We start from the raw sequence: 19,572 nt of genomic DNA, 5'->3' as shown, positions 1-19,572 counted from the left end.
GATGATAATATAGAAAGTCCGCAATATCCAAGAATGCTGGCTTCCAGCTTTGTCTTGGGCAAAGGTCCTCAGGAATGTCCCGTGTCTGGTTCATTAGATTAAAGGAGATGATATCCTCTAACGAAACAGTGGGGGCTATTACGAAAAAGGGGCTGGTGAGTCTTTGCATCTCGTTAATATAAGAAATTTTCTAGCAAAGTTGAAAGACCAATATTAGACTGAGTACCCCTACTGGCCTTGTTGTACCTCTAATGCTGCAACCTAATACACAACGCAGAAGATAATGCACTGTATGCTGTATTGTTGATTTGTTCTTATTGCAAAACGTAAATAAAGATTTATTTTTATTTTTTTTAAATGAAAGACAAAAGTTGAAACCACATTTTGCGGCTATTGAGACAGTCGTGTATCGAAGTGATAAGTGTGTGTATGGGAATAACTATACATGTTAGCTAGAGCAGATAGAAAGGCAGCTGCCTGGAGGATGGGCACACAGTTAATAACATTACAGCACAGTGCTCATTTAAAATTTTCTTTTCTTTTTTGTTGTTGTTTACAGCACATCGATCCAACGCAGGAAGTATGAATGAGAATGAAGTCCATACAGGCTCACCGAAGAAACGCCAGAAAGTTTGCAGGAGTAGGAGAAGCCGCATCTCCACAGAGTGTGAGAAGAGATTTAATAAGATACTGTGTTTTTAAATTACAAGTGATCATGTACAGGAGTGAGGTCCTTTCACTGTGCTATCTGCACGAAGAGCTTTGCTCTAAAGGCACATCTGCCACAGCACCAAAGAATGCACATGGCAGACAGTTGTTTAGTACGAGAAGAGCTTTATTCAAGGACGAGAGCGCTTCTAAATCAACAATGGGGTCATACAAGGATGAGGCAGCCTCAATTTAAGGAGTTTAAAAAGCTTTACTCAAAAGTTAATTTTACTAACGCATCAAAGAATCTGCACAGAAGTAAGGCTTTTTCACTTCACTGACAGTAGGAAGAGCTTTGTTGAAGAGTGGTTTTGTGAATCACCAAAGAATAATGAGAACGTTTAATTCGGTGGCATAGCTGGGTTGCCATTAGCCCCAGCTCAAGCAAAGTAATTGGGCCCCCTCACTAGGGTGGCATCTCAGTCTGTCAGCTGCCCCTGACACTCCTCAATCTCCTTCAACATAGTCTGCATCCGTCATATCAAAATGCACAACCAATCAGATGCACGCGGTATTGTATTTCCACTCCCTGCACTGCATTTCTGCAAGACAAAGTCACAACCCTGTAAACCATTACCAAAGCCAATAGGTTTGGCACTTGTAAAGTGTATACACACAACATTTATGCGCATGCCTGTACACACAATGCAGCTCTCACATAGGCACTCCCCTCACGCTGCTCTCACATAAGGATATGCTTTCCTCTGTACTGACACAAGCACAGCTTCCAACCTGTAGACCACTTACCCTGCTTTCACAAATGAATGTTAGTCTTGCATTCACACAAACACACCTCACAATGCATTTACAAAACATGGTAGCTATCTTACACTCACACAAGCTCACACACAGGTGGATCACTCACTAAAACTGAGCAAGAGTTGAGACCGATGGGGGCATAGGAGGCGCTGTTTGAGTATGTGGCACACCAGTCCACTAGTATATTTCAAAGCTGTTGAGGTGAGCTACATTGAAGCCTAAATGTTCCCACTATCTCTGAATCTCACTTTGGGGTGGAAACATGTGTTTTCTGAGATTCTGGCTGGTTTCCTTGGGTCTCAGAAGGAGAACTCTTCCTACTTCTGGTTTTAATAAGTAGGAAGCGTGCTGTAGTGACTCTTAGAAGTGGTTTTAAGTTTACCTGTGCATTTATTTAGCGTAAAATGAAACAAACACTCGGATAACTCATTTATCCCATTCCAGCACTCGGTCCTCCGTAACTTGTTTTTACTAGCCAGCATTGCCTGCCTTCAACCCATCAGGGTGAACACCGTGATTACTGCGACTTTCTTGTCTTCCGAAACCACGCTGTAGCACGGGTATAACTTCTTCTTTGATCTCTGCTGGTAGTAGGCAGCCAGGACTGAATGGCATACACTGCATTTACAAAAGTGAGCATGCACACTGCTCAGCTATTTATTACGTGGAGTGAGGCGATCTTAGTGCTCCACGGGTGCTTCAATGTCTTCTGCTGCTCGGAGTCTGACTCCTGCAGCTGAAGTAATCGGACAGAGCTAACCACAAGCTCCCAGTGCTGTAAGAGCTCCGGTGGCCTTACTAGGCGCTCCCTCTTTGATCATGGGGCTTTTTTAGTTGGGCCCCTCCCGCCTCTAGGCATTGTATTGGCTGCACCACTGATAGCTATGCCGGAGATTTACCTGTACAGCATGTGAGAAAAGTTTTACTTAAAAGAGGAATCTTCTGGCACCTCAAATAACTCACTGTCAAGAATTCCTGTCATACAAGGGAAACACGCCCTTATGTAAACAGGAGAGCTGTTACATAACTCAAGGGAAACACGCCCATATGTAAACAGGAGAGCTGTTACATAACTCAAGGGAAACACGCCCTTATGTAAACAGGAGAGCTGTTACATAACTCAAGGGAAACACGCCCTTATGTAAACAGGAGAGCTGTTACATAACTCAAGGAAAACACGCCCTATAAAGGGAGGAACCGGGAGGTACAAGGCTGTCGGATATTGTGTTTACACCGACGTACCTGCTTCGTGAAGAGCAGTGTTCCGGAGTGGTGCTCCAGTAAGGCAAGAACGGAGGTAGGTCGAGTCGTTACTCCCTGGGCCGTGTCTTGCCCCATCGTCACCTGTGAAGGACCCGGAAGCTCTACCGGTCAACCATTGAGCTTCGCTTTTTGACTCGGCTGAGTCCAAGCGCAGTGGCGCTTTTGCTGGTTGGAGTCGTAACTCCCAGCCCGACCAGAGACACAGGGACTGCCAGCTGTAACGCACACCAGGAGGTGTTTGCCGCGTTACAGACTCGGAAGTCCACAGGATCGATCGAGCGGCTGCTCTCGGTTCAGTCTTCTTGCTTGTGATTGGGGTATCGGTGACGCATCACCAGGAGGTGACTCCGCGTCCCGGTGCAGTCTGAGGAAGAGGTTGAGCGGCTGCTCCCTTCAGGTAGAGACCCCGGCTGGGTGTTTCCCTGACTCCTCGATTCTCCCCAACACTCTTCGTGCCCCTCACAGCCTACCGATTGGCATTGTCGGCCATTTCATTTCTGCCCTCTGTTGGCATACGCCGGGATCGGCGTATATGCAGAGGACGGTTAGGACCATCCGTGCTGTGGGCTGGTAACGTACTTAGCCTGGAGGATTCCAGTGACTATAACTTTTGTTTGTTCTTTGTATTTTATTTGCCTTCATTAAAAGAACTAACCCTTCACAAGTGGTTGCGTCCTCATTGTCGTGTCTGTTAAACGATCCTGAGACGTTCAGGGCGTTACTCACACAGATGGGAACCGCTGTCTCATATTACTGTCTGTGAGAAGAGCTGCACCGGAAAGAATGTTGTTCACACTCGCCAATGAATCCATAGAGGTGCTTTCACTACACTAAGTATGAGAAGAGTTTCATTTAAAAGAGTGATCTTGTAAATCATCGGAGAACACCTTAATGAGGGAGGCAGTTTCACAATAGACAATATGAGAACAGCTTTACTAAAAAATAAAAAATCTTCAAAGATACTTAATGATCCGCACACGGGTGGAGCCTTTTTAATGTTCTATTTGTAAGGAGAGCTATACTCAAAAGAATATTCTTTTAAATCTGCAAAGAATCAACAAAGGGAAAGAGCATTATTTAACAGGTAAACCTCCCAGAGCATTGTAGAATCCACACAGGTGTGAGGTCATGTCCCTGTGTTGAGTGTGAAAATCACCAAAGAATCTATACAAAGGTAGTTTTCTTGGATGTCTAGGATTATCCATCACCAAAGCTTGCATACTGCCACCAGGGAACAGTACATCCTTTGCAGAACACTTCAATGAAATCCCATCAAGAAAGACCCACTCCTCAACTAACATTTTCATTGATCAATGACAAAGAAACTATTTTAGCAAAAAACAAAGATTTGTGCCATACACAAGCATTGATGGTCATCCTCCTTTCCAACCTCCATAAAAGACCAGACCTGATGATGCCTCCCAGACCTTATCACATAAACTGAAAGAAATTGACTGGATTGGTCAGCTTTCTCTATCCTTCAACAGCATCTTTCTAGAGTTCAAGAAAATGGTCACTCTAAGTTGAGAACCGAGCACAGAGGAGTGCTGAAAAATATACCTTGGAAACATCTCACAAGAACTTTGCCACATATCTACATACACAGCATACCAACTCACTAAAGAGCTAACCTAACCATCTACTGCAACGGTTCCATCCCAAGCATCATAAACCTCATTGCCTGTTTGACAAGACATATACCCTGTGGTACACCAGTGTACTGCACAAAGGCAAAGGACAAATAACTAGATCTCAACTTAGACAGGCAAAATATCAAATCAAATCCTGGGATATTTATTAAGCGCACATATCACTACAAAAGTCTCATGGCGCTGGTGGATAACTCTGAGATGAAATAGATTTGGTGCAGTTAGATGTCAAACAGCCATGTCTTCAACTTCCTACGAAAGCAGTTGTGATCAATTGTAGTGCGTAAATGAAGGGGCAATTTGTTCCAGAACTTGGGGGCAAGGAAGGAAAAAGATCTGCCTCCGTTTGTGGTGGTACGAATTCTAGGAGATACGAGAAGTGCTGTGTTACTAGGAGAAGCATTGCCAGCCCTGAAGAAACAAAGACCGACACCTAACACTGCCCGCAATTGTAAAGCACTTAAAAAAAACAGAGTAACAGAGGGAAATCATTGCAGATTTCTATCCCTAACTATAAACGTCGGCACCAATCGCAGACAACAACCCAAAATACCCAGCTCAACCAACAATACTGGAAAGTTGTTCTCAGTGAAAATGTAAAGACTCGCACAGCGGGCTCATAAACATCTGTCAAACATTTCTGTCCAGCTTACCAGTGAGAACCATCACAAAGTTGACAGCATCCCAGCAGCTAAACCACCAGATACTCCAAATAAAGATTTCCATCAAGTCCTCAACATATGCTGATGACCCAATGCTAGAGTTACCCTACTGAAATCTTCTAATTCTAAAGTTGTTGTAAGAGTTTTAAATTCCTCGGTATAAGAAGGCACGTTCTCCTCATCTCTAAAGTCTGAACAAATCGCCCCAGTTAATTTTTACACCAGTAACTTCAGAGCCTAAAACGAATCACCAAACGTCCCTTCATAGCAAAAATCAACTTCTGACCTGCGTTTTAAACGGCTCGCTCAATGGCCATTCAGTCCACCCACAGACCCAAACGCTGCACTGGACCTGTACAAGTACTTAATATTCTCTGAACCCTGCAGGGTTTCCTGTTATCCAGGACAGGGGTAGGAGGCAACATGTTAAAATAAATGGATGGGTGAAGTACATTTATTGAGCTCTTGCTACACTGCATCTTTCTACGGCCTAATTGCATGTGCTAAACATCAGGCCATGAATGAATTGTAGAGATTGCACATCAGTTGAAGAGAATAAAATCAAATCCGTTTTTTTATTGTGGATCCATTAATATCGTTGCGTTAGGCTTAAAATGCTTACTAATACTCATATTTAAAAGAAAACAGGAGAGCCTATTTTTACACACTTCAGCTATAAGCTACCTACATACAAGACCAATTAAGTAGCCTCCATCATCATCATAATGTGTTTTTCGACAAATGTCATAAAAGTAATACAAAAATGATACAAGTATACATTTAAAATGAATATTGGATAAAACAATATCATTCAAGTATGAGAGCCAATGCATCGCAGCAGATGAGAAGATAATGAGCAAAATAATGGGCAACCAGGTTAAACTAGTATCAAAAAACACTTTGCTAAAAGCAAGGGTTCGGTATTCAAGACCAATGTTAATGTTATTGACATTTCTAAAGCGCGAACTGCTACCCGAAGGTGTCCTGGCGCTACATGAAGTCCTACCTGGGTCCTAAGCGAGAAAGGAGTGATAAACCAGAACCTAGCCAGTAAAGAGCCAAGTCTTCAAAACCTTTCTAAAGGCTAGTAGGCTTGGCAAGGCTCTAAGATGCATTGGGAGGCCGCCCCCCCCCCCCAGTTGGCTTTTTTTGCGAAAGGTACCGCCACCAGATTAGCATCTGAAGAGCGTAAACATCTAGTTGGTATGTACCATTGGAATTGCATTTTGAGATAGTTGGGCCCAGTTCTATAAAGTGCCTTGTGTACTGTGCACAGAGCCTTAAACTGCACCCGTTTTCGCTCTGGCAACCAGTGGAGCCTTCTGATCTCTGCTGAGATGGAGGCATGTTTGGGAGTGCCAGCCAGCAATGTGGCTGCTGCATTCTGCAGGAGTTGCTATTTGTTCATTAGTCCTTCCTGGATGTTGACACATAAACTGTTGCAGTAATCCAGTCTGGACATCACTAGAGCCGTGATGACTAACTGATGACTCTTTGGGCAGGATTGGCAAGATTTTCTTACAGGCTTTTAGAATGTAGGAGGTGGAAGAGACCACTGCATTCACCTGATCCTTGAGGCAAAGTTTATTGTCTATCCAGACTCTCAAATTTTTTGCCTTTTAGACAGGAGTGGGAAGGGGACCTAGTGTGTCTGACCACCATTCCGGGGTCCAGAAGTTGACATCATTACTGAATAAAACCACCTCCGTCTTACTAGAATTCAGGTTGAGACAGTTTTGGGCCATCCAGTTACCCACTGCTGTCATGCAATCATGAAATCTGGATGCTGTTCCCTGCAATTATCCTGGCCTTAGTGACACTACAATTTGGGTGTCATCTGCATATCCAATCACATGATCTAGAAAAAAACATACAACAAACTACAATCCCCCATAATTTGGAGGGATCTCAAAGAGCTACAAGAAGGGGCTCGTATCAATTGAGTACTTGTACGGGCCAAAGTATTCTAAAAGCTTTTCTATAGCAGCCAAAGACACACAATTGATGGACGGAATGCAGAACAAATCCAAACATTCACCCGCAGTAAAGAGATCGGTGTTAAATCCATCATTCGTTTGCTCACCATGCCACCCCAGTTTAGACCTGGCCATATGCAAATCAGTCTTGACCCTGTGCCTCATGGGAACAGTCCAGCCTGAACTGCCAAGCCATGTCCTCCCTGGACCGGAAACAAGCATCCTAGGACCGGTTTCGGGGTTTCACCCCTCATCAGCCAGGATAGCTTGATTCCAGTGGCATAGTGAGCCCAGGACCCATGTCTGGGCATACCTGGCGCACTTAGGGCGAGAAAGCAAAATACACACAATTGATGGACGGAATGCAGAACAAATCAAAACATTCACCCCCAGTCAAGAGATATGGGTTAAATCCATCACTATCCAGTATTGATATCGTTCATAGATTCACATGCTTGTATCTTCCCCGTCGTCATGGTGGGAGTTTCACGGTAAATGAATAACCATAGCAGTAAAAGAAAAACTGCATAGAAAACCCATAGGGAAGTATAGTGTTTGGTAACCTATCATCATTATTATGTGGTCAAAAACTCAGCCAATCAGCGGCCAGCACTGACCTCACACTCCCCAGCAGAGCCACCATGCCTCAGATTTCCAACCGCCATTGTGTGAGAAGGAGTCTCCCTGAGCCTTGCTCAGTTTGTTCCTTGGTGAGCTTTTGAACTTTCTATCTACTGTCCTTTCATCTGGATTGGAGGTACTCTTTTTCATCTATTGTCTAAATATGTCTGAAGGCTCTAAAAAGAGGCTTTTCAGGCCGTGCAGATCTTGTGAAAAGGCGAGATTATATTCTGAAGACCCCCACAAAGATTGTTTGTACTGTCTTCATCCAAAACATGTGCCTAAGGAGTGCAAGCACTGAAGAACTTTCTCTGCCAAGACTTTGAAGGACAGAGAAGCACGTTTGCTGTTGTGGCTTCAGAAAAAGAAGGCCACCTCAGAGACTGACTCGGAGGATGAATCCAAGGCACAATCTTCTAAAAAAACGGAAGTCAACTACTTCTGAGGAGAAAGTGGATGCTAAAAAGCAGAAAATTACAGACAAGGAGGTGTCTTCATCTTCTCTGTCTCATACACCTCTAAAGGAGTCTTCAGAGACGAGAGTGGTGTCTTCATCCCCGTCGACAAAGGCTGGAGCGTCTCCGGTGCTTGCTTCTGTTAAAACGTCGACGACAACAATCTCAACGACAGCGGCGCCGACGGAAGCTACAAAGACAACGCCGTTGAATAAAGGTTCGTCGGATTTCTTACGACCTTTAAGTCACCAATGGCAAGATCAATTATCTCTATCAGGAGTTTTCCACCGTCGACGGGCTCGTCGACGGACAAGAACACCATGGAATTTACCACAAATATCTCCGCTTCCTCCCTCAAATCTGCTGGATATGCAAGAATCGGAAGATGAAGGGTCGTATGGAGTGGCCTATAGCCCCTCACAGCTACAAATTAAGAGCCAGGACACAGACGAAGAAGAGTGCCAAGAAGGGATGGGGGATTTTTCTTTTAAAGACTGTCCGGTATCCGGCTCCAAAAGGTATGAGTCTTTCCAACAGTCATACGAGTATGAGGAGGAAGAGGCGCATCCTAGTGTGAGGGAAGAGTCTATTTCTATGCCTGTTTCTCTAGTGACTGATTTACGACACATGATCAATGACTATTATTGTCGTTTTCCAGAGGCTAACGCCCCTGCCACAAGTACCTCGGGCGATTCTCAACCTGCAGCTCAAGCTTCGGTGGTTCAACCTCCGCCTTCGGTGCAAAAAATACGCGCTCCTCCAATAATTACAATTGGAGATGCTTTCGCAGAGTCTGATGGAGAAGACCAGCCTGAAGAAGGGGGAACTTCTTCATGAGGATCCAGCGGGCGACAAATGGGATCAAAATATCTTGCCTACTACACCGTCTGTCACTGGCAAATTCTCCACCGGAGGACATTGGAGGATTTCACAACATCATGGAAAGGGCCTCCAAGAGGTTCAATCTTCCACTGCCAGTACAGGAAACAGATTATTTCCTGTATTACTTCAAAAAATCATCTAGGAAGTCTATTAGATCAATTCCAATAATCAGTCATATCTGGGAGAAGGGTTTAAAGATCATGAAAAATCCAGCCTCGGTTGCAGCCTCGGTGCCCAGAATAGATAAGAAATATCGAGCCCCAGAGTCTTCTCCAGCATGCCTAATTGGACATCAGTGCCCAGAATCAGTGGTAATGCAGGCGGCACGGACAGTCCCAAGAACCCGGTCTCGGCTACTTCAGATCCCCCCCGACAAGGAAGGAAGAAGGATGGATGATGCGGGGAAGCGTTTTGCAGTGATAGCAGCGGCTTCGATTAGAGCCTCAAACGCTCTAGCTCTTATCAGTCGTTACAATAGGCAAATGTGGTCGGACATTGCACAATTATTGGCTCATCTCCCAGATGACAAAAAGGAAGAAGTGACCACTATTTTGCAGGATGGGGCTAGAGCAGCCTCCGAATCCATCGATATAGCTATGGACATTTCGTCGGTGGCGTTTAGACAGATGACCGGAGCAGTGGCACTCCGGAGACAAGGCTGCTAAAGGCCACTGCGTTCAGGCCGGAAGTCCAGGCAAAAATCGTGGATATGCCTTTCGACGGGGAGAATCTCTATGGCAAACATGTAGACGATGCTCTCCAAGGAATCAAATCAGAGATCGCGCGAGCGCTGGGCTCTCTGCAACAAGTTAGATTCCAGTCCTTTCGGAGAAGATGATCTAGAGGCCAGTACAATCTGAGATATTCTTACCAGTCCAATAGGTACCAACCTTACAACCAGCAGGGGTACCGGCAGTTTTCAAACAACCAACAGTTTCGTTCTTCAAACAATGCCTACCAGTAGCAGTCCAGAGGGAAGTCTGCTGCGTGAGGAAAATCACAGCTCTCCAATCGGAGACAGTGACTTTACCAAGGCGCCCACCACCTTGTCATACCTCAAAAAAGACCATTGCCTCTCTTTTATATCCGCAGTGGCTGTCAATAACAACGGACAGATGGTTACTGGATGTGATACATCAAGGCCATACCTTAAAATTCATACAGAAGCCCCCGAATCAACCACCAGTTCACAGGAAACAGCATCTTTCAGCCCTCAAGGCAGAAATCTTGTCTCTTATTGTGAAGGGGGCGATAAAGGAAGTTCCGCCTCAACAGCAAGGGAAAGGATTTTACTCGCATTTCTTCCTGATAAAGAAAAAGCAGACTTCCAAATGGAGGCAGGTAATGGACCTGAGAGGTCTGAACAAATTAATCAGAAAAATATTGTTTCGTATGCTGTCTCCAAGAAATCCTCCTGATGCTACGCAGAGACTACATGGCATCCCTAGATCTCTTAGATGCCTATTTTCATATCACGATTCACATCAAACACTGGCAGTATCTACGTTTCGTGGTGGCAGGGCGCCACTACCAATTCAAAGTCTTACCCTTCTGTCTCAAATCTGCGCCAAGGGTTTTCACAAAATGTATGGCGCCAGTAGCAGCGCACCTGAGACAACAAGGCCACCAGATTTATCCGTATCTGGATGACTGGCTCATAAAAGGCGCATCATACCAGGTCTCCCTGCAATGCTGAATGATTCTCTTCCATTGCCTAGGACTACGCAATCCCTTCAAGTTCTAGGAGCCATGCTTCACACAAAGGAAGCAAAAGCTTATCCTTCAGAGGAGCGCATTCGAAAAATCTTAAGTCTGGCATTGCGTTTGCAAACAAGAAGGTTCACTTCAGTAAGAATCTTCAAGTCATTGTTGGGGATGATGTCTTCCTGCATCCCCTTACTTCCCAACTGCCGGCTACACATGAGGCCTCTCCAACAGCATCTCGACAAGCAATGGGTGCAATCCCAAGGGTCCTTCGAAGATCGGCTCACCATCACTCCTCAGATACAGGCAGCTCTGTCATGGTGGAGGATCAGAAAACATTTAACAAAAGGACTGCTCTTCGAACCTCAATGTCCCAGTTATGTCATGACGACAGACGCATCACTGCAAGGTTTGGGGGCACACCTCCAAGACCTCGAAATACAAGGACATTGGACCACTCGCGAAGCTCAGCTTCATATCAACTTGTTGGCGCTAAAAGCAGTATTCTTGGGATTACAGGCGTTCCTCCCGAGAATCCACGATTCGACGGTACTAGTCAGGACAGACAGTACGACGACTATGTTTTACCTGTTAAAACAAGGGGGTACAAGGTCAAAGCACTTATCGAAACAAGCTCAAGAGATTTGGAAAGGGCTCCTGCTGCACAACATCTCTCTCTAGGTTCAGCATGTTCCAGGAGTTCACATTACACGGGCAGACATCCTGTGTAGATCAGCCAGTGTTTCCCAAGAGTGGGAATTAGCTCAAGATCAACTTCTAAGAGTGTTTCGTCTATGGGGCACCCCATCTCTGGATCTGTTTGCAAACCACTACAACAAAAAAATGCAAGCACTTTTCAAGCAGGTTCCCTCAGGCGGGATCTTGGGGAAATGCTCTACATCTACCCTGGACAGGAATGTTCGCGTACGCATTCCCTCCACTTCCTCTGATACCAAGAGTGTTACTGAAAATGAGATCGGAACCGTGCCATTTATTTCTGATAGCTGCAGCATGGCCAACACAGTTCTGGTTCTCGGAGCTCCTGCAGTTGTCGGTGGCCCCCAGAGTACAGTTTCCACTGATTCAGGACCTAATCTTCATGAACAACGGACAAGTTCATCCACAATTGACATCGCTGAACTTGTCAGCCTGGAATCTCATGAGCATGAATTCCACTCCTTAAATATTTCTCAAGAATGCCGGGATATCCTCTCTCAATCTCTGGCAGTTTCATCAAATAAAACGTACACAGCGAAATGGAAGAGATTTTGCCAGTGGTATTCCTCTCAAACTCTGCATCCTTTTAATGCTTCTCCAGAGCAAATTCTCCCGTACCTTTAACATTTGGCGAAAGCAGGACTCTTGCATGCTTCACTCAAAGTGCATCTTGCAGCTTTTTGAAGATATCGCAGAGTACCAAATCATCCATCTCTTTGGTCTCAAAGGGTGATAAAGGAATTTCTCAAAGGGCTCTTCAGAGTGTTCCCTCCAGTTCAACATCTGCTGGTCCCATGGCACTCAATACGGTCCTGACACAGCTCATGAAGCTTCCGTTTGAATCAGTACATAAAGCTGAATTACAGTTAATTTCTTGGAAGACGGCCTTGCTACTAGCCCTCACTTCAGCTAGGAGGGTCAGTGAGATCCAGGCTTTCCTTATTGCAGAGCCATTTCTTCAATTCAGACAAGATAGTTGTTAGATTTGGGGGTCTCTAGTTGGCACAGGTAGGTACTTGTGACAAATAGGGACCCTTGCCTCTAGTCAGGGTAAGGGGGTACACTCCTAAAATAACCCCTGCTCACCCCCTTGGTAGCTAGGTACGAGCAGACAGGCTTAACTCCGAGGCAGTTTGTAAAGCATTTGTGACCACATGCAGTAATCCAGTGACAACACTACAAATGGACACCACACAGGTTATATATGAAAAATAAGTATGCTTTATATAGATTTACCACAAGACCATAAACGACAAAAATACACAATACTATTACTTTAAGATGGTAGTTTTTATCTTAGTTAAGTTCAGTTCTTAAGATGCGACACTTTGCGTCAATGTACCTTACGATGCGTTGCGCTTCCACGACAAGCAATGTCACAGCGATGGAAATGCGACAAAGTTCTGGTGCAAAGTAATAAAGACGTGAAGATCTTCCAGATGCGGCACACTTCTCCGGGGATGCGAGAAGTTCTCTGTTCGATGCGTGGACTGCAGCGGCGACACCCTTGTTCAGAAGTGCGACGGCAACAGCTCCAACTGCGACACTCTTCTCCCACGATGCGTGAAGCTTCCGCACGATGCGAAAACTATAGCGGCGACATCCTTGTTCAGAAATGCGACGGCAGCAGCTCAGACGGCGGCGCGCTTCTCGGGGATGCAAGGCGCTTTCTGCGGTGCAATGCGACAGTTCCAGCGGCGACACCCTTGTTCAGAAGTGCGACTGCAGCAACAGCGACACGCTTCTTCCTCGTTGCGAGACTCTTCTCTCGATGCGGTGCAGTGCGACAACTCCAGCGGCGACACCCTTGTTCAGAAGTGCGATGGAAGGCAGCAGCAACGGCGACACGCTTCCTCTTCGTTGCGAGAAGCTTCTCTCGATGCGGTGCAGTGCCACAACTCCAGCGGCGACACCCTTGTTCAGAAGTGCGACGGCAGCAGCAGCGACGGCGACAAACTTCGGCTTCGTTGAGTCTCGCTTCCAGCTCCTTGCGACACGCAGTCCCTCAGAAGGCCCAAAACAGCAGCAGGCACTTCCAAAGAACTCTGGGGAGCTGGGGGTTGAAGTCTGTTGTCCCTGAGACTTCAGCAGGAGGCAAGCTCTGTTCCAAGCCCTTGGAGATCCTTACAAGTTGAAATAAGCACACAGTCTCTTCTCCTTCCTTTGGCAGTCAGGCAAACCACTGCAGGGCAATCCCCCAAGCAGCACTTCAGCTTAGGGGATAGTCTCTCCTCAGTTTATTCAGGTTCCGCTCCTCAGTAAAGGTTTCTTCTTGTTCCAAAAGTGATCTAAATTCTTGGGATCAGGGTCCCACTACTTATACCTCAAAATCCTTTGTCCTCTGAGGGCAGAGGGGCCTTTGCGCAGTACAAACCAGTTCTGGAGCACTCTGTTTACATGACTCCTTCTTTCCTTTCACAGTGCAGGGCAGAAACATCAGACGCCCCACAGGAGGTGGAGCCTGCATTGTGGAGGGAAAGCACAGCCCTGGAGCACTTAGTTGACATGATTCCTTCTCTCCTTTCACAGTGCAGGGCAGAGACATCAGACGCACCACAGGGGGTGGAGCCAGCACTGTGGGGGGCAGGCACTGTCCTATTCAGGTCCCAGGTGCAACTCCTCCCTCCCATCTAGATGCAGATCTCTCTATTCACCACTGGGCGGACTCACCCTGTCTCCTGGAATCCCCAGCCCTGTCACTCAAACTTCAGACAAGGAATACACAACCTAGCAGAGGCAGGCTTGAATGGTTAGACAAGAAAATACCTACTTTCTAAAAGTGGTATTTTCAAACACAGAACACAGAATGTTAAAACCAACTTCACTAAAAGATGTATTTTATCATTCTGAGTTCAGGCATACTAAATTTTAATCTCTACCATGTTCTCTGAGTCAGTTAAGATTATAAACATGCAATAATCTAACAGCCCATTGTGGCCTATGGAGAACAGGTAGCCTTGCAATAGAAAAAAAACGAAAATGGCTGTAATTCACTATCAGGACATGCCACACACATCAGGGCATGTCCTACCTTATACGTACAATGCACTCTGCCCTTGGGCCTACCATAGGGGTGTCTGATCTGAAGAAAAGGGAAGGTTTAGGGACTGGCAAGTGGGTGCACTTGCCCTGTCAGCATGACAGTACCAGACTGCACACAGGCTCTGCAATGGCAGACCTTAGACACATTTTACAAGGCTGCTTCTGTGGGTGGCACAACCAGTGCTGCAAGCCCACCAGCAGCATTTGGATTTACAAGCCCTGTGCACACTCAGTGCACTAAACTAGATTCTGACAAGTAAACCAAATCAGTCAATCATGGAATCACTAATCAATACATTCATTTACCATAGGGAGAGCATATGCACTTTAGCACTGGTCAGCAGTGGTAAAGTGCCCAGAGTCATAAAACAGCCAACAACCGGTCAGAAAAAATACAGGAGGAAGGCAAAAAGTTCAGGGATGACACTGCAAAAGGGCCAAGTCCAACAAAAGTCATTCTCAGGACAAATGCTAAGTTCATTCCCAAAGTCCGTTCTGTTTTTCATCTCGATGAACCCGTGGTGTTGCCTACATTCTTTAAGGATCCCTCTTCTGCAGCGGAAAGGACTCTGCATACTCTAGACATCAAAAGGTGCTTAAAATTCTATATCAACAAAACGAAATCATTTTGAAAGACTAACCAACTATTTCTGGGCTCTGTCCAGATCTAGTATTTCAAGATGGATAGCTTCTGCCATTTCCTGATGTCATGAGAAGGCTGGAAAACCTCTGAGATCCAAAGTTCGCGTTCATTCCACGAGAAAGATCGCAACTTCAGCGGCTTTGTTCGTGGGAGTATCGCTCCCGGACATCTGCAGAGCAGCAACATGGACAAATGTGCACACCTTCACTAGACACTACTGTCTAGACACAGCGTGGAAAGAGGATACAGCGGTGGGACAAGCAGTTCTAAGTCACCTGTTTCAATAAAGTATTCCTGAGACCATACATTCTGAAACAATATTATTTGCTTATTACAAGATTGTTTGTTATATATATATATATATATATATATATATATATATATATATATAGATATAGATATAGATATATATATTCAATTCTTTATTTCGGTTATAACCATAAAAGAGTACCGTACAATAAAAAACAATCATTATGACAAAGTGCAGCATTTCTGGTGGGTACAAATAATCCATACATATATACAATATAAAAAATGTTTAAAATATTAATTTATACACACTGTTGGTTTACCAACCTTTTAAAATAGGAATTAAAAAAATTTAAAAAAATTTTAAGAACCAGGCTTAGTGAAGATACCATTACATTTTTTGACCATTCCTTTTCCTAATTATCGCAACACTAAATAAAAAACGACTCAGGCTAAATACTATCCTCTGTGATGAGTCGCCCTTAAATATTCTTTCCCCATCCTGGACACGACGAAGACCCAAGTTTAGACAAATAGGTTTGATCCATTTTATCCTTGGCCGCATATATGCAGGGCATATAAAAAGAACATGGGTCTCATCCTCCTTTGCCTCCATATTGCACAATTTGCACAGGTCAGATTTATTATTATTATTATTGGGCGCCCACTTTGATGTTCTAGAACTGAGTTGCAAAATACCATAGCGATACTTTAAATACAGTGATTTAGCCAAAGGGGGTTCAATTTCATCCATATAATTTTCGAATTTGCTTTCACATTTAAAATTTAAAAATTTAAGGGTCAGTGGTCCAAGTTTGGGGTTATGTAATACAGAGTTATTAATATAGTCCCAATATGTGTCCTTCAACAATTTTTTAGAGGAATTGGTTAGTGAATCCGGATCAGTCCAAAAGTTGCGTAAGCCCAGCTTTGTGAACCAGTTTTCAATATACGCTAACCAAACCAACTGAGTAGCATTCTTTATTTGGATATATATATATATTCACTTAAAAAACCATAGGTTTCACACATGTTATAGTTAGCTGGACATTTCCCTCGTAAGAAAACAATGAAATTCCCCCGTTATAGTTAGTGCAGGCAACTATAACTCACGCGACCGCAATCCTCTGCTGATGACGTCAGATATTACATCACTGATTAAATATGTGTCTTTCTGAAAAATAAATATTTGTAATATATGTATAGCTAAAGATTAATGGAAGAAGACATGGGTAAATAGGTGTCTAAATACAGTGATGTAATATCTGACGTCATCAGCAGAGGATTGCGTTCGCGTGAGTTATAGTTGCCTGTTAATTGTGGAGAGAGGCTGTGGGGCTACATGCGGGCCAAGAAAGCCGGATGGTTGGAGTGCTGTGGTGAGCCCTTTCAAAATAGCTTCAGTGCCTATTGTTTGTATATATATATTCAGTGAAAAAACCATAGGTTTCACACATGCTATAGTTAGCTGGAGATTTTACTCATAAAAAACCAATGAAATTCCCCCGTTAGTTAGTGCAGGCAACTATAACTCACGCGACCGCAATCCTCTGCTGATGCTAATACTGTATTTAGACACTTATGTGCCCATGTCTTCTTCCATTAAATTTTAGCTATACATATATTACAAATATTTTTTTTTCATAAAGACACATATGTCATCAGCAGAGGATTGCGGTCGCGTGAGTTATAGTTGCCTGCACTAACTATAACGGGGGCATTTCATTGGTTTTTTATGAGTAAAATCTCCAGCTAACTATAGCATGTGTGAAACCTATGGTTTTTTCACTGAATTTGCAAGGTTTTTTAAATGCTAATTCCTAACTATAACGTGTGTGAAACCTATGGTTTTTTCAGTGAATTTGTACGTTTTTTTAAATGCTAAGTTACTTTACGCCGTTCGTGGCGTGCGCGCCCACTTAACGCAGTTCGTTCCGTGCGCGCACGGTGCGCTTCGCGCACAGTGAGCACGCGGTGCGCTTTGCGCACCGCGCGCCCACTTTACGCTGGATGGGCCATGTACGCACAAAGCGCTTCGCGCACCGTCCGCCCATGGAGGACATTTTATGCCCTTCGTTGTGAAAGGTAATATTTTAAATGTTCCTTTGAGTGATATGCCATGCACAAAAAATGCCCTTCGGGCACCTTTGGCACACGGGGTGGGGAAAGTGTGGATAGTTTTTTTTTTTTTTAATAATTTTTACCGTACGCGTACGGTAAGCGTAATCGACGTTTTTTCGAAAAAAAAAAAATTGAATTTATTGCATTGGGGGTTCTTTTGGGACACCTAAATCAAGGCTAGGTGGTTAGGAGCTGTATAAACAGCCCCTTTACATGTTTTTTGCCTTTGTTTTTCCTCCCCCCCCTCAGAGTGCGAGAGAGAAAATGGCGGCCGCCACTTCCTGGTTTCGACCGATTCGAATGTTTACTAAGATCTAACAGCCAATCAGAATCGCGCTCGCGCACGGCACCGTACGCGTACGGTAAGCTTACCGTAAGCGCACGGTAAGCGCACCGTAAGCTGCCACAGATATATATATATTGATTTATATGCTATTTTCTCAGGATCTACTGAACAGATTTACACCAGACCTACAAAAGGCACTTCCTTGACCTGTAGACTACCTCTCTGCCAAATTTCAGGTAACTCTGTTCAGCCGTTCGGGCTGTAGCTGTGTCTAAAGGTCCTATGGAAAAATGCATGGGAAAAACGCGTTTTGGGACCCCCTTTTTTCTCAGCCCCCGCTTGACTAATCCCCCCGAGACTTTCAGGGTAGGAGCGGAGCGGAGCGCCCCATTAGTTTTGAAAATTTCGCGAGGATTCGTCGACCGGCGCCAAAGTTATTCCAAATAGAATGTTGCGGATTTCCTATGGTAAGAGGGTCCTAACTAGAACTACCTACTGGCGACCGCCAGTAGGTAATATATATATTCCATACACAATGCGGGTCCTTCTGGGATCAGTCCCGTCGCCAGGTGGAGCGTCCTCCGGTAGTAACCCAAGCCGGTATCAAATTGTACAAAAGTTTCAAATAATGACGCTCACTCAGGAGTCCATTGCAACCATAGAGGTTTAATAAAGTGAACCGCTACGCGTTTCGACACTGAAAGTGTCTTGATCACACGATTTTCACAGTGCTACGTGACGTGTATAAGTAAACAGTAAACATAAAAAAAGCACTACATTGGGAGCAAACCCTTTCTGCTCCGTTTTTTGGCATCCATCTTGGAACAGTACCCACAGTCAGTATATAGTATCACACACAATGTAAGATCCTGAACAAAAATGCAAACATCAATACATAAATATATTGTATATGCTATTGTTCTTAATTTCAAAAAGGTGTAAGTACCCATGAGACATCTCTTGTTCAAAATGATGTTCAACCATGATTGCACATACTTGTGTGTCGATTGCTCGAGCTAAAATAAAGTTCAAACATAATTGATTGTTTAACAGGCAAGTGCCTCTAAAACAATGCTATTGATTATATACAAGTGGTGGAACTCTTTTGCAAGCGCTCTAGTGGCTTTGGGCAGATACCTTTCATGAATCCTGTAAATACTTCCCCAGGCAGCTTTGCAAAATCAAAAGGCCCCAAACCGTGAAAAACAAGAAAAAAGTGGATAAATATAAGTATCTAAGAAGGTAAAGATTAAACAAATTTTTTTGTCACTTTACTTGTTGGAGAGTGCTTGGATGATTCTTGATGAAGAAAAGGGTAGGATGCCCGTGAAATCTATGCCCACCAGTGCCATTGAAGGGTCCCTTCCTTTCCTCCTAAAACAACAATAGAAAACAGAGCACACAATTAAAAACACAATATTTACAATACAGTTTTAAGATACAGTCACAGCATACAGTATATACAAGAACTAATCCTCATGCAAATGGCTTGCCAGTTCTTCATCAAGATTATGCCCTCCTGGAAATCTAGTTTCCAGTTCTATAATCCATTTTGATTCTTTTTTCCTAAGAGCTAGCTCTCTGTTTCCGCCCCTTTTGGATGTGTTAATTTGTTCAATGGCAAAAAAACTCAACAAAGAATTGTTCGATTGGTGTTTCTCCTGGAAGTGACGGGCAATCGGGTAATGTAAATCTTTGTTGGTAATGGCCCGTAGGTGCTCCTGAACTCTTTTCTTAACCATGCAAGTCGTACTGCCAACATACCTCAGTTGGCACGGGCATACTAAAATGTATATCACAAAGTTGGTACTGCACGTTAAGAATTGTTCAATCTT

At 44.3% G+C, this 19,572-nt stretch overlaps 1 protein-coding gene across 2 annotated transcripts in view; it reads left to right on the top strand.

The window, feature by feature from the left end:
- Positions 1–19,572, top strand: part of LOC146800044 (uncharacterized) — a 426,311-nt gene that overhangs the window by 334,715 nt on the left and 72,024 nt on the right. For both annotated transcript variants that reach the window (XM_085620951.1, XM_085620952.1), the window contains exon 20: positions 560–667. In XM_085620951.1, the coding sequence (XP_085477077.1) occupies positions 560–667 (108 nt within the window). The remainder of the gene's footprint in view (positions 1–559; positions 668–19,572) is intronic.

This window comes from Triturus cristatus, chromosome 8, assembly GCF_964204655.1.
Source record: "Triturus cristatus chromosome 8, aTriCri1.1, whole genome shotgun sequence".
Lineage (NCBI taxonomy): Eukaryota > Metazoa > Chordata > Amphibia > Caudata > Salamandridae > Triturus > Triturus cristatus.
The sequence above is the reverse complement of the archived record's forward strand: the minus strand, read 5'-3'. Positions and strand labels throughout refer to the sequence as shown.